Raw genomic sequence first — 19,663 nt, forward strand, 5'->3', positions numbered from 1 at the left:
GTACAGTTCACCCCACAAAAAAAATCTGTTAAAATGCTCTGGAAATGCAGAAAAGTTATGGGTGCCAATGCTAATAATCTTTTCAAAGTTTTTGATTTTTCTTAAGAGGTAAAGTATGACAAAAGCTATATAATTCTGAGATATATATCTATATCTATATCTATCTATATATATATATATATATATATATATATATATATATATATATATATATATATATATATATATAATCTCTATCTAATATTGGTGGAGTTTCTTTTTCCCCAGTTTGACCCCGTTAAATGGGTTGTCTTAGGCTGGTTTCACACTAGCGCTTGAGATCTCTGTGCATTCCAGCGTTGCCAGAAGTTTGTAAATCTCCGTCCGGCCTCATTAACTATAATGGGTATCTGCGAAGATCTGGCCGCACTCAGGCAAATACGCCGAGAATTGACCCGGAAGAAAACGGCTGTGTGCGTACGTGCCTATATGCACTCCCACTGTACCGGCCCTTTTTTCCTAGTGTGCAATCACGACCACCACTGCTAGAATACAGGGTGGTCGTAAACCATGGAAATGAGCAGTCTATATTGTGATGGAAAAATGAATCCAGCCAGCCAAAGGAGGCAATATGGATAATAACAATACATTAGTAAGCGCCTTGTATTAAGCTTCTCTACATGATAAATGGCATTTGCTGAGACAACCCCTTTAATAACCTTTTACATCTGCCTAATTCATTGTATGGAATATTAAACTGTGCCATTAAAAGTACTAGGAGTAAGAAACAAACCCAAAAGCTAAAAATGGCTGTTGTGGGAAGGGGTTAAACAGCAGAGGTCATTGGTTAGGCCGAGCTTATTCAATATGCCCTATGGTAGATTGACATTTTGGGTGCCCAGGATGGCGGCACAGTGACTGAGCGCACACAGGCTGGTTATACTTGCACATTGGAGGCATCCTCGGTGCCAGGCTACTGTCAGGTTTGACTAGAAGCTTGGCAAGGGCAGCCTGCAGCACTCCTTGTCTTACTGTGCTCAGCTGTGACTAGGCCCCTGTCCTGGTATTATTAGTATTAGGTTAAAGGCTTTAGGCCCTGTCAGTGCGCTTTGTCGCACTGTACGACAGGCGGATAATTTGTTTTCTTCCATGTCCAGTTAGGATGTTCTCAGGGTTGGCTGTGGAGTTGGACCCAGAGCTCTTGTGTGCCCTTTGTCATTGATGCCTCACAATATAGCACCTACCTGTAAACTGTCTTGTGTGGGGTATTAAAATGGCGCCATGTTTGAAGTCTTTCGTTTTCAGTAGACTTTTCAGAATTGTATAACTTGTATTCTGTGTTATTCACCAGTTTTTCCCCTGCAGGCAACATCTCAGCTTGTCGGTTTTCCCTGAGGGTAGTGGGTAGGGACTGACTGCTATGATGTCTCCCATACACAGCACACATAGAGAAGAGGAGATCCTCGTGCTGCCAGCCGTACTTATGCTGCGGACCGCAAATTGCTGTCCACAGTGCACGGGCACCGACTGTGTGCTTGCCTTCTGTGGACGTAGACCCATTCACTTGAATGGGGTCTGCGATCCGCATCCAACGGGCCGCACAGCAAACTAAGTAGTACATGCACTACTCTTGCGGTGCGGAGGCACATCAGAAAACTCACAGAAGCATTCCATAGTGCTTGGGTGGGCTTCCGATACATGCCTCCGTTGCGCACTGCACTTTTATCTTTAGGATTGCAGACCCATTCAAGTGAATGTTTGTGGACCGCAATATGGGCACGGATCTGCTACGGTCGTCTGCATGAGGCCTTACCTTGTTTGTTTGTAGCACACTCTCAGAATCATCATGGAGGACATTATACAGCATTAGGGGGCATTCACACGGCCAGAAGTGTTTTGCAGTCCACAACCACGGATCCACAAAACATGGATACCAGACAAGTGAACGCTCCATCACAGTGTGCACCCATTGGGGCATGTTTACTAAGGGACTTGGGACAATATTTAGTTGCATGGGCAGTTTTACACTGCTCCCACTAGTTGGGCGATTTGGGGCATGTTGGGGGCCGGGAAATTTACTAACATTTACACCTGGAAACAGTCGTAAATCTTAGCGAAAAACGTTGCCAGACGTAAGGACTGCAACCGATGCGCCTCATTTATGAGGCGCACGCCTCGTCATAAATTAGACAAATCTAATTGCAGCGCAGATGTGGAAACGAAGACCGGCGTAAAAAGATGGTATTAGGAACTGTGCCCTATTGACTTCAATGTGTCCTATCTTTTGTGGAGCGGAAGGGCTTTCATGTGCTTCCGCATCCGCGTGGCCACCCTGTAAAATATAGGAATTGTCTTCTACTTCTCCACAATATGTGGAACATGGACCCATTAAAGTCTATGGTTCTGCACCATTATGCAGTGTGCACATTGCCGGTATTCGTGCTTTGCGGACCGCAAAACACGGCTGTGTGAATGCAACCTTAGGCCTCCTGCACACGAACGTATTTTTTAGCGGTCCGCAAAAACGGGTCCCGTTTTTCCGTGATCCGTGACCGTTTTTTCGTCCGTGGGTCTTCCTTGATTTTTGGAGGATCCACGGACATGAAAAAAAAGTCGTTTTGGTGTCCGTCTGGCCGTGCGGAGCCAAACGGATCCGTCCTGAATTACAATGCAAGTCAATGGGGACAGATCCGTTTGACGTTGACACAATATGGTGCAATTTCAAACTGATCCGTCCCCCATTGACTTTCAATGTGAAGTCATGAGTTAATATACCATCGGATCGGAGTTTTCTCCAATCCGATGGTATATTTTAACTTGAAGCGTCCCCATCACCATGGGAACGCCTCTATGTTAGAATATACCGTCGGATTTGAGTTACATCGTGAAACTCAAATCCGACAGTATATTCTAACACAGAGGCGTTCCCATGGTGATGGGGACGCTTTAGGTTAGAATATACTAAAAGAACTGTGTACATGACTGCCCCCTGCTGCCTAGCAGGTGCTGCCAGGCAGCAGGGGGCAGACCCCCCCCCCGCCCCCCCCCCCCTGTAGTTAACACATTGGTGGCCAGTGTGGCCGGCCTCCCCCCTCCCTCCCCTGTAGTTAACTCATTGGTGGCCAGTGCGGCCGGCCCCCCCTCCCCTGTAGTTAACTCATTGGTGGCCAGTGCGGCCGGCCCCCCTCCCCTGTAGTTAACTCGTTGGTGGCCAGTGAGCCCCCCCCTCCCTCCCTCCCCTGTAGTTAACTCGTTGGTGGCCAGTGGGCCCTCCCTCCCTCCCCTGTAGTTAACTCGTTGGTGGCCAGTGGGCCTTCTCCCCTCCCTCCCCCTCCTAATTAAAATCTCCCCCCTATCATTGGTGGCAGCAGAGTGTACCGATCGGAGTCCCAGTTTAATCGCTTGGGCTCCGATTTGTAACCATGGCAACCAGGAAACTACTGCAGTCCCGGTTGCCATGGTTACTTAGCAATTTGTAGAACCATTATACTTACCTGCGAGCTGCGATCTCTGCGTCCGGCCAGGAGCTCCTCCTACTGGTAAGTGACAGGTCCGGCCGGGAGCTCCTCCTACTGGTAAGTGACAGGTCATGTCAGCAGGGGGCAGTCATGTACACAGTTCTTTTAGTATATTCTAACCTGAAGCGTCCCCATCACCATGGGAACGCCTCTGTGTTAGAACATACTGTCGGTTCTGAGTTTTCACGAAGTGAAAACTCAGCTATGAAAAAGCTTTTATGCAGACGGATCTTCGGGATCCGTCTGTATAAAAAGTAACCTACGGCCAAGGATCACGGACACGGATGCCAATCTTGTGTGCATCCGTGCTCTTTCACGGACCCATTGACTTGAATGGGTCCGTGAACCGTTGGCCGTGAAAAAAATAGGACAGGTCCTATTTTTTTCACGGCCAGGAAACACGGATCACGGATGCGGCTGCAAAACGGTGCATTTTCGGTTTTTTCCACGGACCCATTGAAAGTCAATGGGTCCGCGAAAAAAAAAAACGGAAAACGGCACAACGGCCACGGGTGCACACAACGGTCGTGTGCAGGAGGCCTTAATCGGTGGTGTAGCTGTGAATCCAGCTCTAGAGTAAAATAGAAAACTTAGTAGAGCCTTCTGTAGTGTCTGTGTCTGTGCCTCTGTCTCCCTCCAGCAGTTCACTCATCCCCCTCTCCTGTCCACTTGGAAACATGTAATCTGATCCCTCAGTGAGCTCCGAGCATCAGGTTTAGGTCGAATGCACACGGCCGTGGAACACGGACGTGAGCGGTCCGTGGCATCCTGTTGACAGCAGGAGCGCACGGCGTCATTGGTTGCTAGGACTCCGTGCGCTTCATGCCACCGCTGCACTACAGTAATACACTAGTATGATCTATACGAGTGTATTACTGTAGTGCAGCGGCGGCATGAAGCACACGGTGTCATAGCAACCAATGACGCCGTGCGCTCCTGCTGTCAGCAGGATGCCACGGACCGCTCACGTCAGTGTTCCACGGCCGTAGGCATAATTTTTGGAGTCTACTAATAAAGGGCTGTCCCCATGGCTTTGCATACGAGTGGCTTTTTTCTCCTACAGTACCTGCTTTTAACCAGCTAGTTTATAAGATGTAAGAGTTTCTGATACTAGTCTGTCAATGGAAACCTTACAGGGAAGAACAGACGCAGGTGTGAACAGTGTCTTACGTACACTGCTCAGGTTTGTCTTGATCTGACTAATATACAGCTGGGTATGCATTTAGGTTGGTTTTAATGCAGTTTACTTGTCGATTTCTTCATTTTCATTTTGTTCAGAGCTCGCTTTGAAGTAAACATGTGTAAAACCATGGGTGGTGATGGAGGATCAAGTAAAACCCTGTAGGGGGTCTGCAATTGGATTAGTACAACATGTCGATGAGTTAGAGGGGCCAGAGCGTTCGGGGAAACAGCCGGCTGCTATCCTACATCTAAATTCTGTTTCCACGTTGAGGGCAGTAATGTGTTACTACCTGACAGATGGGCAGCACGCCTCATTAGCAAATATTTTAGATTATGGTTAATTAGCAAGTAATCGAATATTGAATCTAAAAAAACAATGTGTATTGTTAAATGCTTATTGTATTACATGGCAGCTGCCAACTGTCATCCTGCTGGGTCAGTGACAAAGTAAGATCTGATGGGTACGGGTAGTAGTATCCGGCTTTTTAAATTTTTTTTTGTAAAGCTGATTTACACCAACAGATTTTCATTGGTCAGCTGGCCGTTTACACACACAGATATGATGCACACCAACTTTTGGTCTGATTGGATAGAAATTATTTAGATAATTTATTTTATTTTTTTTCCAGTTTAATCATAGTGTGTGGTTAAGCAGTATCAGAAATGTGATGAGGGCTGAAACGATTAGGCCGAATGCACCCGGCCGTGTTCCGCTCTCGGCCTCGGAACATGGCTGGGTGCATTCGGCCTTACCCGAACTCGACAAAAAAAAATTCTAGAGAGAAAAGATTGGAAAAATATTAAAGGAAGACTCTGCTGGTGGTGAAGGAAAAAAGGATTCCTGCCAGTGGCCGGCCGCGGGATGCATAGTTTTTGGCAGCTTTGTGGGTCTTTACCCCGTTTGGCTATGCTGGTATTGCTCTTCCTGTTCCACCAGCAAGGCCTGGGAGATGATCAGTCCCTGGGGTAAGGGACAGCCATAGGGATGGTCTTCTGGGCTATGGTTAGGGTGCAGTGGCATAAAGGATATTAATTTACTTGAAAGGCTATGAAAGCTTTGGGGTAATGGCTTATGGCCTGATTATTTATACAGTGTTTTTGTGGAGTGCTGGGTCCAGGCAGGATTTCCAGCTTTCTGTCTTCATTGAGTCCTCTTTTTATAGACTGGCTGGTAATGTGCACCATTAGATGCTTTGTTTCAGAGGAATTGCATCCCCTCTTTATATTCTAATGCCAAAGGGGGTGCAGCTGTGATCACCCACGTGCACCGCATCCGCCTCTACCTACTTATCAACGTACTATTCTAATACCCGTTCATTGGAAAAATGGGCCCATTGACTTCATTGGGGTCCGTCCATACGTCTTATTTTTTTGATGCCCACTATTCACTGGCCTTTGAAAATGACAAAAACAAAAAACCGCCATTTGAATAACCGCATAGACTGCCATAGTTCTGAAAACGGCCGTGTGAATGCAGCCCAAGACTGTACATTAGGGGGATCTCTGCAAGGAGACAGTACCTTCCAAACACCACTTCAGTGACAGTCTTTGAGAAGCAGATACTTGATAAGGGACGCATGGCTGTCTGCTATCTTCAGTTATGATTTCTGTTGGGAGAGCAACCACCCATAATTTATCTTGAATGCATTGCGCTCGGCTATTAATCAGGATTATTGCTGGGTCTTGTGCCAGGTTCTGATTTCGTTTGGGGCTTGAATATGTTGTCTGTTAGGTCCGTTCTGCCAAGTTTCATCCGCTCATACTCGCTCATGTTTATTTAAGAGTAATGGAATCAATATACTTCTTTTTATTCCCTTCAATGCCCTGAATACTTCTGGAGACGCAAACAAATCAGTCTCCTGTTGAGAACTTTTTATTTTATTATTTTTGTGGATTTCTTTCAGGCTTTGTGCGCACATTCGGTTTCCATTTCGCTTGTATTGAAATGGAATGTATAATGGATGGAAAAACAGATTCTTTTGTTTTTTTGTTCTTGCAAAAGCCTTCTTTTACTTTTAGACTTTTTAGGCAGTAGAAGCCCCCTCTCCCAGCAGGAAGTCTCAGTAAGCCTTGTTCAGATGCTGACATACATACATCTTTGGCTACTTTCACATTAGCGTTTTCTGCGGATCCGTCACGGATCTGCAAAAGCACTTCCGTTACAATAATACCACCGCATGCATCCGTCATGAACTGATCCGTTTGTATTATCTTTAACATTGCCAAGACGGATCCGTCATGAACTCCATTGAAAGTCAATGGAGGACGGATCTGTTTTCCATTGTGCCAGATTGTGTCAGAGAAAAATGATTCGTCCCCATTGACTTACATTGTGTGTCAGGACGGATCCGTTTGGCTCAGTTTCGTCAAGCGGACAGCATAACGCTGCAGACAGTGTTTTGGTGTCCGCCTCCAGAGCGGAATGGAGGCTGAACGGAGACAAACTGATGCATTCTGAGCGGATCCTTTTCCATTCAAAATGCATTAGGGCAAAACGGATGCGTTTTGGACCTTGTGAGAGCCCTGAACGGATCTCAAAAACAGCCAAAAAGCGAGCCTAATCAGTCTCCTGTGTTTCTTGCATTAAAGGAGTTTTGAACTGGTAGGGGTCCAACACCCAGGACCCCCTCCTGATCAGCTATTTGAGGAGGCCCACAGCACTCCAGTGAGCACTGGGCCCTCCTCACAGCTTACCAGTCACAGCCCCGTACATTGTATAGCGGCTGTGCTTGGTATCGCAGCTCAACCCCATTCACTTGAACTGGACTGACCTGCACCAATGCCTCAAACAGCTGATCATCCTGGGACTCCCAGGCTATGAGCTGTGCGCTACGATTGGCCAGCGCTGCAGCAAGGGACAACCCTAATACAAAAACTCCGCCCCGTACAACAGAGGGAGCTGCACACACCGGAGCCTATACCGGGCGAACAGAGCGGCGCCCAGACATACTAGTAAGTGCAGGGGGACCCCTGGGCGCCGCTCTGCCCACTAATATAGTTAGTTTTTAAACTAGTGAAAGGTCCTCTTTAAGCTGGACATAACTATATTACTGCCATATCGCTGCCTGCCGCCATTCTTGAGAACAAAAATAACTTTTATAATATGCAAATGAGCCTCTAGGAGCAGGGGGGGGGGGGGCGTTGCCCCTGCTCCTAGAGGCTCCTTTCCTCCACCTCTGGCCACTCCCTGCTACACTTGATTAGCATATTATAAAAGTTATTTTTTCTCAATTACGGCTACAGGCAGCGAGATGGCAGTAATATAGTTATGTTCAGCTGACATTAGCACATCGCTGCCAGCCAGGTTAATACCCATTTTCCTGCTGACAGAAAGTCTATGCTACTCGGTCCCTCCCACTATGGGAAGATGTTTTGATTGCTAGACAGTCCTGTGGAAAATTATTTTCAGAAAGGGTGAAAATGTTTACCTTGGTGGGCAGTCCACTATATCTTAATATTTTAGTTTATGCTGTTTACAGCTTCTAAATAGGGCCTTGTTCACATCTCCGTCAAGGGGATCCAGCAGACTGTTCTGACAAAGAACAGCCTGCCGGATTCACTGGTTCACCGCCGGATGGATCACCATTGACTGTAATGGGATCCGGTGGTGATCCTGCCTCTTTCCAGCGTTTGGCCGGACAAAAACAGTTGCGTGCAGTGGTGGCATTGTTGTCTTGCAGCACTGGGGTCCCAGGTTCAAATCTGACCAAGTGAAACGTCTGCATGGAGTTTGCATCTCCTCACATGTTTCTGGGGGTATCCGCAAAGTATTCTGGTGCCGGACGGGCTGATGGTGCCGCAGAAAAGTAGTGCATGCACTACATGGACAGAGAACTCACAGAACAACTCACGCTTCCATGGGCTTCCGATCCTCAGTTCCGCACCGTATCTTCTGGATTGTGGACCTTTTTAAGTGAATGGGTCCACCTCTGTGATACGGTGCGCACACAGCCGGTGCCCGTTTATTGCAGATCCACAGTTTGCAGCATGTGCATGAACCCTAGTACAGAGTTTAGATTGTGAGCCTTGGTGGAGACCAGGACTGATGTGAGACATGTACAGCGTTGTGGGATAGGTCAGCACTAAATAAATAATAATTCAGCTTCACTTCACATTTTATTTCAAAGCAAAGACCTGTTTAACTTCAAGTAGAGATACGTAAGAAGAATCTTAGGCTATGTTCATCGTGGGGTTAATAAATCTGGCGGGCTTACAGATCGCCAAAGCTGGATAATGCCAGGAACCGCTGGATCGGAGCACAGTGGGATTCATGCGTGTGCAAATTTTTCTCCGTCAGAAAGCCGCATTTCTGCATTCTGGCTGGATCTTTATCAAATCCGATGTAGTCAATGGTGATCTGGTGGTACCCAGCATTATGCGGCCATGCTTGGTACGGTGAACTGCGGCAGGCTATTCCTCTGCCAGAACAGCTTGCCAAATTTCTAAACACTGCTGTGAACTTTATAAATTATTGTATTCTTCAATTATCTGGTTTTGGACCCTTATCTATTAAGAAGTGGAGATCGGCTACAAAGAGCATCTGTGTTTGTGAGAACCTGGCATGTTACAGACTAACATCTCTTCATTCTGTTTCCATTCCGTGCATTGATTTCAGTAGGGACTGTGTAATGCTTCATTTCCCCTGTGGTGGCGCTGCAGGGGAATTCAGCGCTTGCTGCTGATCAACTGGGGGCTTTTCTAAAACCAAAATGGATTTTGCAAGGCAGACAAACACTTTATCTGAAAGCGGCCATGATTATTAGATATATACTTTTGGTGTTGACAGTGGGTCTGAGGAATATCAAAAAAATTATTCTGGACAATTGTAAAACCCTAGTTCTCACTTGAGAATAAAATAATAACAATCCCCAAGATGAATTCTTCTAGAGACTCTGTTATAGTCTTCATTTTCTGACCCACAGTTGAAAAATCTATTGAAATCTTATTACTGTGTCTCCCCCATGCAAACCAATTCAGTAATTATGTGCTACCATTAGTTTTCATTACTTGGACGATCTGTGTGGTCACAAACTGCCGGCCAAATTACACACATTTTAGCTATGAATTGCCAGACTTTTTCTGTAAGCTTTTAAAGGGGTATTCCGGTTATTTCAAGCTATCACTTAGTTATCCCCCTATCCAGTAGCTGTCAGGCTTCATGCACATGAACACAGTTTGTCTGCAAACTATGCGGACAGCACTCCGTGTTCTTTCCGCATCCGTACCTGCGTTCTGCGGCCCTGCAAAAAAAAAAATTAAAAATAGAACGTGTCCTATTCTTGTCCGTATCATGCATGGACAAGGATTGGACTGGTCTATTGAAGACCAGACCTTCCGTTCCGCAAAATGTAAAACGCACTCAGCCTGTATCCGTGCTTTGTGGAGCCACGATTTTCAGACCACAAAACACTGTACGCCCGCATGCATGAGTTCTTAGATTGGTGGGGGTTCTACCACTGGGACCTCCTCTGACCACGAGAATGGGCGCAGGCATGTGCACAGCTGCTCCATTTACTGCATCCAGCACTCCATTTCCAGCGAGTTCCATAGAGATCAGTAAGGCAGCAGTATGCATGCCAGACTTGGGGTTCCATTCATTTTGGGTGGGCCCCCATTCTTGTGATTAGTGGTTGTTCAAGCATTGGGACCCCCACCGATCTAATAGTTATCCCTATCCTGTGAATAGCTTGAAATAACCTGAGTACTCCCTTAAAGGGGTATTCCAGTTTTGCAAATATCAGCATCAATTGACAGGATACACAAGCTATCACTTACTAATAGTGATTGTTTATCTGTAATTCCCCGTTTTCCTGCACTCCATTTCGGTCACATGGCATTTTCGTTATATCAGTTCTCTATCCCGATGACATCATGTCGATATCTGAGACACTGCAAGGCTTGTAAGGCTCTGCCCTGTACACACATCCTCATCAGTGACCTTGCCTCTGAGGCTTGTGTTCTCCTGGACCTTTCCTTGTAGACGTGATGTCAGCGGTGATGCTGTGTCTTAGGGCATGGCTTTCCAACAAGGCATCAAGCAGGCTTGGATATGTGACATTCGAGCTGGGAGCGGAAGGAGAGGCAGAGACCTGATACTACAGACACTCCCTGTGCGTCTTGCATCGGGATGTGAACATAGGGCCCAGGTCACAGATCACAATCGCGCTGGAGGAGTCAAAATGCACTCAGAACTTCATCATCTGACTAATATAATTTAGAAAGGTTAAATGCTGGTGTTATTAACCCCTTATGACTGGTGCTACATGGCGATCTTGGCCACCACACCTGTCGCGCGCTACTATTAAACTGAATGAGGCCACAGCGTGACTTGCAAGTCGCAAAAAGTCCAACACTGCTTGACTCACGCCGTGCAACCCAATTCACCACCCAAAGTGGTGGCACTGCTACATCCACCTTTTGGCTGTCCTATCGGTGTTGTAGCCAAGATTGCCATGTAGCCCCAGCCTTACGGACTTCTGTCTCTATATATATATATTATAATTATAATTTTTTTACAGGTAAAATGTGTTTTTAATATGTTACCCCTTTTAAAAACTGTGCATACTTAAAGAGGACCTTTCATCTGGCAAAACATTGTGAACTAAGTGTCATGATCTGCACAGCGGCGCCCGGGGATCTCACTGCACTTACTATTATCCCTGGGCGCCGCTCCGTTCTCCTGTTATGTCCTCCGGTATGTTCAGTTTTTAACTGACGGTAACATATTAAAAACACATTTTACCTGTAAAAAAAAAATATATATATATAGAGAGAGAGAAGTCCGTAAGGCTGGGGCTACATGGCAATCTTGGCTACAACACCGATAGGACAGCCAAAAGGTGGATGTAGCAGTGCCACCACTTTGGGTGGTGAATTGGGTTGCACGGCGCGAGTCAAGCAGTGTTGGACTTTTTGCGACTTGCAAGTCCCGCTGTGGCCTCATTCAGTTTAATAGTAGCGCGCGACAAATGTGGTGACACTTGGTTCACAATGTGTTGCCAGATGAAAGGTCCTCTTTAAACTGTATTGTAGCTACTGCAATTTGCAGTAAAACTGTGTTACTGCTTTATCACACTCTACAGTTAGGTGTAAAGTCACTAGAGATAAGGGAATCTTCCAAGATTCGGTTTGTTTCTGATTTGCTGAATTTTTCAAAAACATTCGGTTCGGGTCCGAATCTATCAGTAAGGAACCAAAGTTGCTCCAATTACCCTGGAAATTGGTTTATAACCCCCTCTAGTCCCCTAAAACAAAGATTTTTATTTTTTTATGAGAAGTTCCTATCTTGTTTCGTTAATTTTTTACAAATTTTTTCATTTTTACCCTTGGTCTGATACAGCGTCAGGTGTAACGGTATCCCCTTTTATCGTTGCTGCTGCAACCTGCGGTTATTGTTTGGCCGCAACGGACTGCAATTACCTCCTGCCCGGTGGTGACCGAACCCTATCGATCGCCTATGCGCTGGGAGCCGTTTTACAAGAATTGTTCGAATCAAACCATTCAAACATTCGGGTGTGATTCCGTGCCTTAAAAAATCGGGGATTCTGAACAAATCTCTGAATCTGTGAATAGATTCGCTCATCTCTAACAGGCACCTCTATAGTTATCTCCTTTTTCAATCGATCATAATATTTTAATCAAAATTATTTATTTTTGTTTTTTTGATAGACCAGAAATTTGTGACTACAGCACGAGCGGTTTCTGTATGTCCTTGTATTCTCCCAGGGAACTGGGGAAGTGTGGTGTTAATGGGCGATGTCTCGTGATTAGCACTCGGCCGGTGGCAGCGATGCGGTTCTTGTAGGGACATGACGTCTTTATGTAGGTTCTATAGGGGCTAGAACTCATGGCAGCTGCTTGTTTCACTATGTCGGGTAGAGCGGTCTACCGTCAGCAGGGTTCCTTGTGGACCGATGAATGTTCGGCCACCAGAAATGAATAGAACTAGCACGTTCTAAACTCTTCCAGCTCTTGTGTATGTTCAGCTAAACCCTGTGACTGGCTGCCGATGGCGTCAGCATTCAGCCTGGTCCTACACTACTGCGTCCACAGGAGCTCTCCCAGCGTGAGGTGTGGGACATATTGGATGTTCTCTGGGGGTGGCACAAGTCAGGTAAAGTCTCAGATATAGCATGTCGACTGCTCTTCACATCATACAAATAGCAAAATGTTTCCCTAGTAGAAGCAGAATATAGTAGAATAGGATATAGCCCCTCACTAAGGCCTGTATACAGTATGTAGGATCTCCAGGCAGATTACAGGTGTTTTTTCCACGCAGATTTTTGTGCAGGGAAAAAAAAAGTCAGGGTAACTGTACCTGTGCAGAGGGTCCGCAATTCTAACCGGTTCTTGGTGCAAATCTTACCCTTTATTAGAAAAGGGTGAAAAGCGCATTCAAAACCGCAAATATAATTGACAGGCTGCAGGTTTCTAAATCTGCATGAAAGTTCAGATTGTGCATGGAAAATATCTTTTTAATCTCGTACACTTTTCTGGTACTGTACTATGCTGCGTTTTTTCCGCATCGGAGTCTGAGCAGAAAAACTGCGTATACCGGGTTGTGTGCAGGTCCACTAATACAGTGCCAGCAAAGTGAGCGAATGAAATGTTATCGAACTTAGTTTTTTTCCTTCCATGTGGAAATTGACCGCTGTTTGCGGATTTTAGAATCCGCGGTTTGTCAATTGTTTTTGTGCGATTCCGCACTTTCTGCAGAGTTTTTTTTCCATAGAATTCAATGGAGTTGTTAATGTAAACCAGAAAATCCACAACAAAAAAAGAAGCCTAAAAAAGGACAAAAAATGCACCAGAACCGCAATAAATAGTGCAGTTGTTTGTGCAATTTTGTGTGGTGTGGATTTCAGGTTGGTTTTCTGCGCACATATCTGGGCCGTGTGCAGGTACCCTAAAGGGGGTTTCTCCTTACGCACTTGTGGTGTCTCATTAAAGGGTCAAAATTGGGAGTCATGTTCCCACTTGTCATTGCAAAGGTAGACAGACACAAGCAATGGACATTTTGAGGTTTGGAAAAAACGATAATCTAATATTTTTGCTCAGCGCAAAGGTTACAGCTCAATGGGCGTCCATGGAACAGCCTGAGGAAGCATTGACAGAAGCTTCCTGAATGCCTGCTGGCTCCATTACCGAGCATCGGGCGGACTGAAACTTCTACATGGACTATAATGGGCGTGATGGATCCGTAAACACGGACAAAATTATATCATCCCATATTAAAGGGAATGTCTGATGGGAGGATTGGTCCTTTCAAAGTAAAATAAATAATCTTACTAATGGACTTTTATTTTCCAAACTACATGAATGGTCCACGTTCAGTCCATGTCTGCATGGTCCCAGATACAGCCTCATTACGTACACGGGTTAGGGGGCTGGTTTAGCTATTGGACTACAGTCGGCACCCTTCATGTCACCCAAGGAAGGGAGGAACGCCACCACTTACAGCTGAAGCTCCACTTTCAGGACCACACGGATATTGCACTGAAATCAAATTAAATATTTAAATAGTTTATTTTACATGGGGAAATGATAATGAACTTTTATTGGCGGTGGACAGTTCCTTTAAGGTTGTGAGATTCACCCATCCATATTTGCAGTTTGTGTTAAGTCCACAAACCGAATCCGATCTCATTAGAGTGAGGTATAATATCTGACAATGGGATCTGCCTCTGTTTCTGCTCCAAAGTAAATGCACCTCCCCTGGACTGTGACTGCTGCCAGCCCCAGGTAAATACAGGCTCTGAATTGCCCAGCTTATGAAGGTAAATGGCATTACTGAAGGTGCGGCTGGGAAGTCTACATACGTGTAGTGACGACGCAGCAATGTCCAGCTGTAGCAGAGCGCTGTTAACCCCTTTCCAACATCCGCCATACATGTACGGTAGTTGTCAGGTGCTTAAACATGGTGCCTGCTCAGGAGCTGAGTGAGCGCCAGAGCCAGCAGGAGAAATCCACCTGCAGTTCCCAGGATTGGAGAAAATGCCGACCATGGGCATTTAACCCCTCAGATTGCATGGTAAATTGTGAGTACTGTGAAAACTGTAAAAACTTGCATACCTCAGAATGGTATAACAACTGCCGCCCCTCCAGAGTGAGTACCTGCACTGCTCTGTAGATGGTGTCAGAATATGGTGATGCAAAGTTTATTTCTTAAGTTTTAAAACATATTAGTACATAATCGTACTGACCCACAGTGAATTCCGTAAAGAGAAACCCTCTGGACAGTATCTGATCGGTGGGAGTCAGACACCCGGGACCTTCACTGATCAGAATGTTCGAGAAGGTGCCGGCGCTCCTGTGAGCTCCGCGGCCTTCTCCGTGCTCTCCAACCACAGTGCCATACCTTGTGTATCACAGCTCAGCCCCATTCACTTTTATGGGGCTGATTCGCCTAGATCATGTGACTGATAAACGTAACGTCATTGGCCTAGGAAAAGCTGCGAGAAGTCCGCGGCACTACTGGGAGTACTGCTGGCTTGTCAAACACCTGATTGGCGGGGGTCCCGGCTGTCGGACCCTCACCGATCAGATACTGATGACTTATCCCAGAAACCCCTTTAATTGTGCCATGAGAAAGTAAAACTTGTCCTGCAAAAAACAAGCCCTCATATGGCTCTTGGATGGTTGGGAGGAAAAAGGAAAAATCATATTGGCTGCAGGGGCGGGGAGGAAGGGGTTAAAGCTGCCGTAGTGCCAGCTGTCAGATATTATGTCGCGGAGGCTGGGAAGGCGTTGATCAATGACCGGATCTGCCTCTCTTGTTAGATCATTGTGCTGATTGGCTAATTACATTTTCCGGTTCTGCCAGATTATGTATTTACTTTGCATAATCTGCACTTAATCTGCATCTCATGTAGCAAATCCTCCGTTACATCACATTGACTGCTGCAGCCATGCGCTATGTGCTTTCTAGCTGTTACGGAGATGATCTTTGCTTATCTATGTGAAAAAACCAAATGTGGCGGGTGACACGGCAGCCGAAATATTTCCTATGCTTGGGATTGGCAAGAATTGTGTAGATGGTTCTGTCACCACGAACCAGTGTATAGATGAGGTGCTTCAGAGGGGGCCATAGGCTTACTACAGCTGAGCTGATTCACCAGGAGGCTTTGTACAGCCATGTCCTTTGTTTAGTGCAGACATGAAGCTGGTGCAAAACTACAGCCCCCAGCATGCCCAGACAGCCTACAGCTATCAGTCCACAGCAGGGCATAGTGGGAGTTGTAGTTTTACAACAGCTGGAGGGCCGCAGGTTGGGCATCCCTGATTTAGTGCATCTTATTTGACCAGGAGGTGTTGTAATTTGCACCACTGAAACTCAATACTATCAGCATCTTTTAGATTATCTTTATTGTGTTGGTGGTTTTATGTTGTGGTGTTTTTTTTATTTTTTATTTTTATAAAAGCAATAACCCCTTGAGGCAAGATGTTACATGCAGGCCAATAGGACATAATAAACTGCTCTGCAAACCAGTTTTTTAAATTGAAATTTAAAGACCATTTCCTTGCCATTTTCACTTCCTTGGTGGATTTCTAGAAATTGCAGCGTGCTCTGGGTGTACCCTTCCCCCCCCCCCCCCCCCCCCCCAGTGGTTTTCCCATTGACTTTCCTGTTGGGGCGAATAGCTTTGTGATTTTTAAAGGGTATCTGTCGCCACATACCTTGAAATAAATCCATCTGACATAGGAGTAATGCGCCTGGCAGCCAAATCCAACCATGTTGATAGGTGATATAAGCATTTTTATATTATACAGATTAGCCTTTTGGTGCAATGAGGGCGTTGCAGTTGCACCCAGAGCTGCCATCAGTTTCCTTGCTAGTCACACCCTCTCCGAGGAGACAGGGCCAGGCAGCATGGAGGTAATTACGCCTGGCCCTTTTTGATGGGTGCACACGCTGTACAGTACTGTGGCTTGCTGGCTGGATGGATGCATGCGCAGTACAGTACTGTGGTTTGCTGGGTGGATGGATGCATGCGCAGTACAGTACTGTGGCTTGCTGGGTGGATGGATGCATGCGCAGTACAGTACTATGGCTTGCTGGGTGGATGGATGCATGCGCAGTACAGTACTATGACTTGCTGGGTGGATGGATGCATGCGCAGTACAGTACTATGGCTTGCTGGGTGGATGGATGCATGCGCAGTACAGTACTGTGGCTTGCTGGGTGGATGGATGCATGCGCAGTACAGTACTATGGCTTGCTGGGTGGATGCATGCACAGTACAGTACTATGGCTTGCTGGGTGGATGCATGCGCAGTATAAGGTTCCAGTACGTCAGGTGCGTCATCATTCACGTGGCTTCTTTCCCTTACTCCATAAAGGCCAGCCCCCTTCTGCTCATAGCGTGTGGTGGAAGAGGTCAGATGGGCGGTAACAGGAGCGGCTGGGGGTATGTAAGTGAGCGTGAGGGACAACCAATGATGAGGGGAGGACCTACAAAGGCAATTATTGGTTTATGGGAAAGCTGTATGGAATTGCATGAAACAGGATGTTTATGGTGTTCTGGTGGTGAAGGGAGAGAAGAGCGGGGGTGCAAGGGATCCATTGGACAACCCCTTTAAATATCTGCATACCGTAGATTTTCTTCTTTATATATAGTTCGCCCTGGTCTATGACTTCCTGACAATTATTTATGTTTTTATGTTTTTAATATCATAACAAGTATTTACTGTGTCCTTTGTCATAAATTGTGCCAATAAAAGCTTCTTGTTTCTCTCCAGTTTTCTTCCTTCCTGTTGGGAACCACAAAGTGAGGAGGGATGCCCACGGAAAGTGGAAGCTGGGCAGCTGGGCGGCAGACTAAGCAGAAGCGCAAGTCCAACAGTCTAACTCTAAAGCGGACAAATAGCACGGAGCAGGACCGCCCCAGTCTACATCGGGACATGCTGGAGGGGCAGGTGAGCGTCTCCTTGGTGATAAACCAGTTTTAAATTTCATGAATCACTGGATAATAATGAAATGTTTTGTCCAGGAAGAGAAAAGTTGTGTCCATTTCTATCTCTTGAATTTTTCTTTGGGAGCAGTGAAGGGTACATGAGTTTTGTGAATGATGGACTCCTGTAACCTCTCCTTGTCACTTATTGGGAGATGATCTCTCCCCCCCCCCCCACTTTATGCTTGGTCACTGCTTAGAGCAGGAAAGGGTTACCGATGCAACAGGCAAAATTTGCTTTCAAAAGTGGTGACTACCTGAGCCTCTAGGTGTAATGGCTTCGCCCTCATTGCTCCTAGAGGCTCATTTGCATATATTAAAACTTCATTTTTCTCAGAAATGCGGGCACATGAACCTGGGGCCAACACAGATGTGCACTTGGTAGCTGAAGGCATCTAACAGGTCAGCCAGTGTCATAGGTACAAGTCTACTGACAGAAGCCCTTTAACCCCTTCAGGACCGGGCTCATTTTCACCTTAAGGACCAGGCCATTTTTTGGAAATCTGACCAGTGTCACTTTAAGTGCTAATAACTTTAAAACGCTTTGACTTATCCAGGCCATTCTGAGATTGTTTTTTCGTCACATATTGTACTTCATGACACTGGTAAAATGAAGTCAAAAAAATTTTTTTTTTTTGCACAAAAAAATACCTAATTTACCAAAAATTTGGAAAAATTTCCAAATTTCAAAGTTTCAGTTTCTCTACTTCTGTAATACATAGTAATACCCCAAAAAATTGTGATGACTTTACATTCCCCATATGTCTACTTCATGCTTGAATTGTTTTGGGAATGATATTTTATTTTTTGGGGATGTTTATAAGGCTTAGAAGTTTATAAGCAAATCTTGAAATTTTTCCGAAATTTACAAAAACTCAATTTTTAGGGACCAGTTCAGGTCTGAAGTCACTTTGCGAGGCTTACATAATAGAAACCACCCAAAAATGACCCCATCTAAGAAACTACACCCCTCAAGGTATTCAAAACTGATTTTGCATACATTGTTAACCCTTTAGGTGTTGCACAAGAGTTATTGGCAAATGGGGAGGAAATTTTGAGAATTTCATTTTTTTGTCTAATTTTTCATTTTAACCCATTTTTTCCACTAACAAAGCAAGGGTTAATAGCCAAACAAGACTGTATCTTTATTGCCCTGACTCTGCCGTTTACAGAAACACCCAATATGTGGCCGTAAACTACTGTACGGCCACACAGCGGGGCGTAGAGTGAAAGGTGCGCCGTTTGGTTTTTGGAAGGCTGATTTTTATGGACCGGTTTATTTACACCATGTCCCATTTGAAGCCCCCTGATGCACCCCTAGAGTAGAAACTCCCTAAAAGTGACCCCATCTAAGAAACTACATCCCTCAAGGTATTCAAAACTAATTTTACATACGTCATTAACCCTTTAGGTGTTGCACAAGAGTTATTGGCAAATGGAGATGAAATTTGAGAATTTCATTTTTTTGCCTAATTTTCAATTCTAACCCATTTTTTCCACTAACAAAGCAAGGGTTAACAGCCAAACAAGACTGTATCTTTATTGGCCTGACTCTGATGTTCACAGAAACACCCCATATGTGGCCGTAAACTACTGTATGGCCACACAGCGGGGCGTAGAGTGAAAGGTGCGCCGTTTGGTTTCTGGAGGGCTAATTTTGCTGGACTGTTTTTTTTTACACCATGTCCCATTTGAAGCCCCCTTGATGCACCCCTAGAGTAGAAACTCCATAAAAGTGACCCCATCTAAGAAACTACACCCCTCAAGGTATTCAAAACTGATTTTACAAACTTTGTTAACCCTTTAGGTGTTGCACAAGATTTAATGGAAAATAGAGACACAATTTCAAAATTTCACATTTTTGGCAGATTTTCCATTTTTATATATTTTTTCCAGTTACAAAGCAAGAGTTAACAGCCAAACAAAACTCATTATTTATGGCCCTGATTCTGTAGTTTACAGAAGCACCCCATATGTGGTCGTAAACCGCTGTACGGGCACACGGCAGGGCGCAGAAGGAAAGGAACACCATAT

At 45.4% G+C, this 19,663-nt stretch overlaps 1 protein-coding gene across 1 annotated transcript in view; it reads left to right on the forward strand.

The window, feature by feature from the left end:
• WDR37 (WD repeat domain 37) overlaps positions 1 to 19,663 on the forward strand; it is a 198,847-nt gene that overhangs the window by 58,965 nt on the left and 120,219 nt on the right. The window contains exon 3 of the mRNA XM_040434222.1: positions 17,418 to 17,594. Within this exon, the coding sequence (XP_040290156.1) occupies positions 17,457 to 17,594 (138 nt within the window). The 5' untranslated portion in view covers positions 17,418 to 17,456. The remainder of the gene's footprint in view (positions 1 to 17,417; positions 17,595 to 19,663) is intronic.

The sequence above is a fragment of the Bufo bufo genome, chromosome 5, assembly GCF_905171765.1.
Source record: "Bufo bufo chromosome 5, aBufBuf1.1, whole genome shotgun sequence".
Classification (NCBI taxonomy): Eukaryota; Metazoa; Chordata; class Amphibia; order Anura; family Bufonidae; genus Bufo; species Bufo bufo.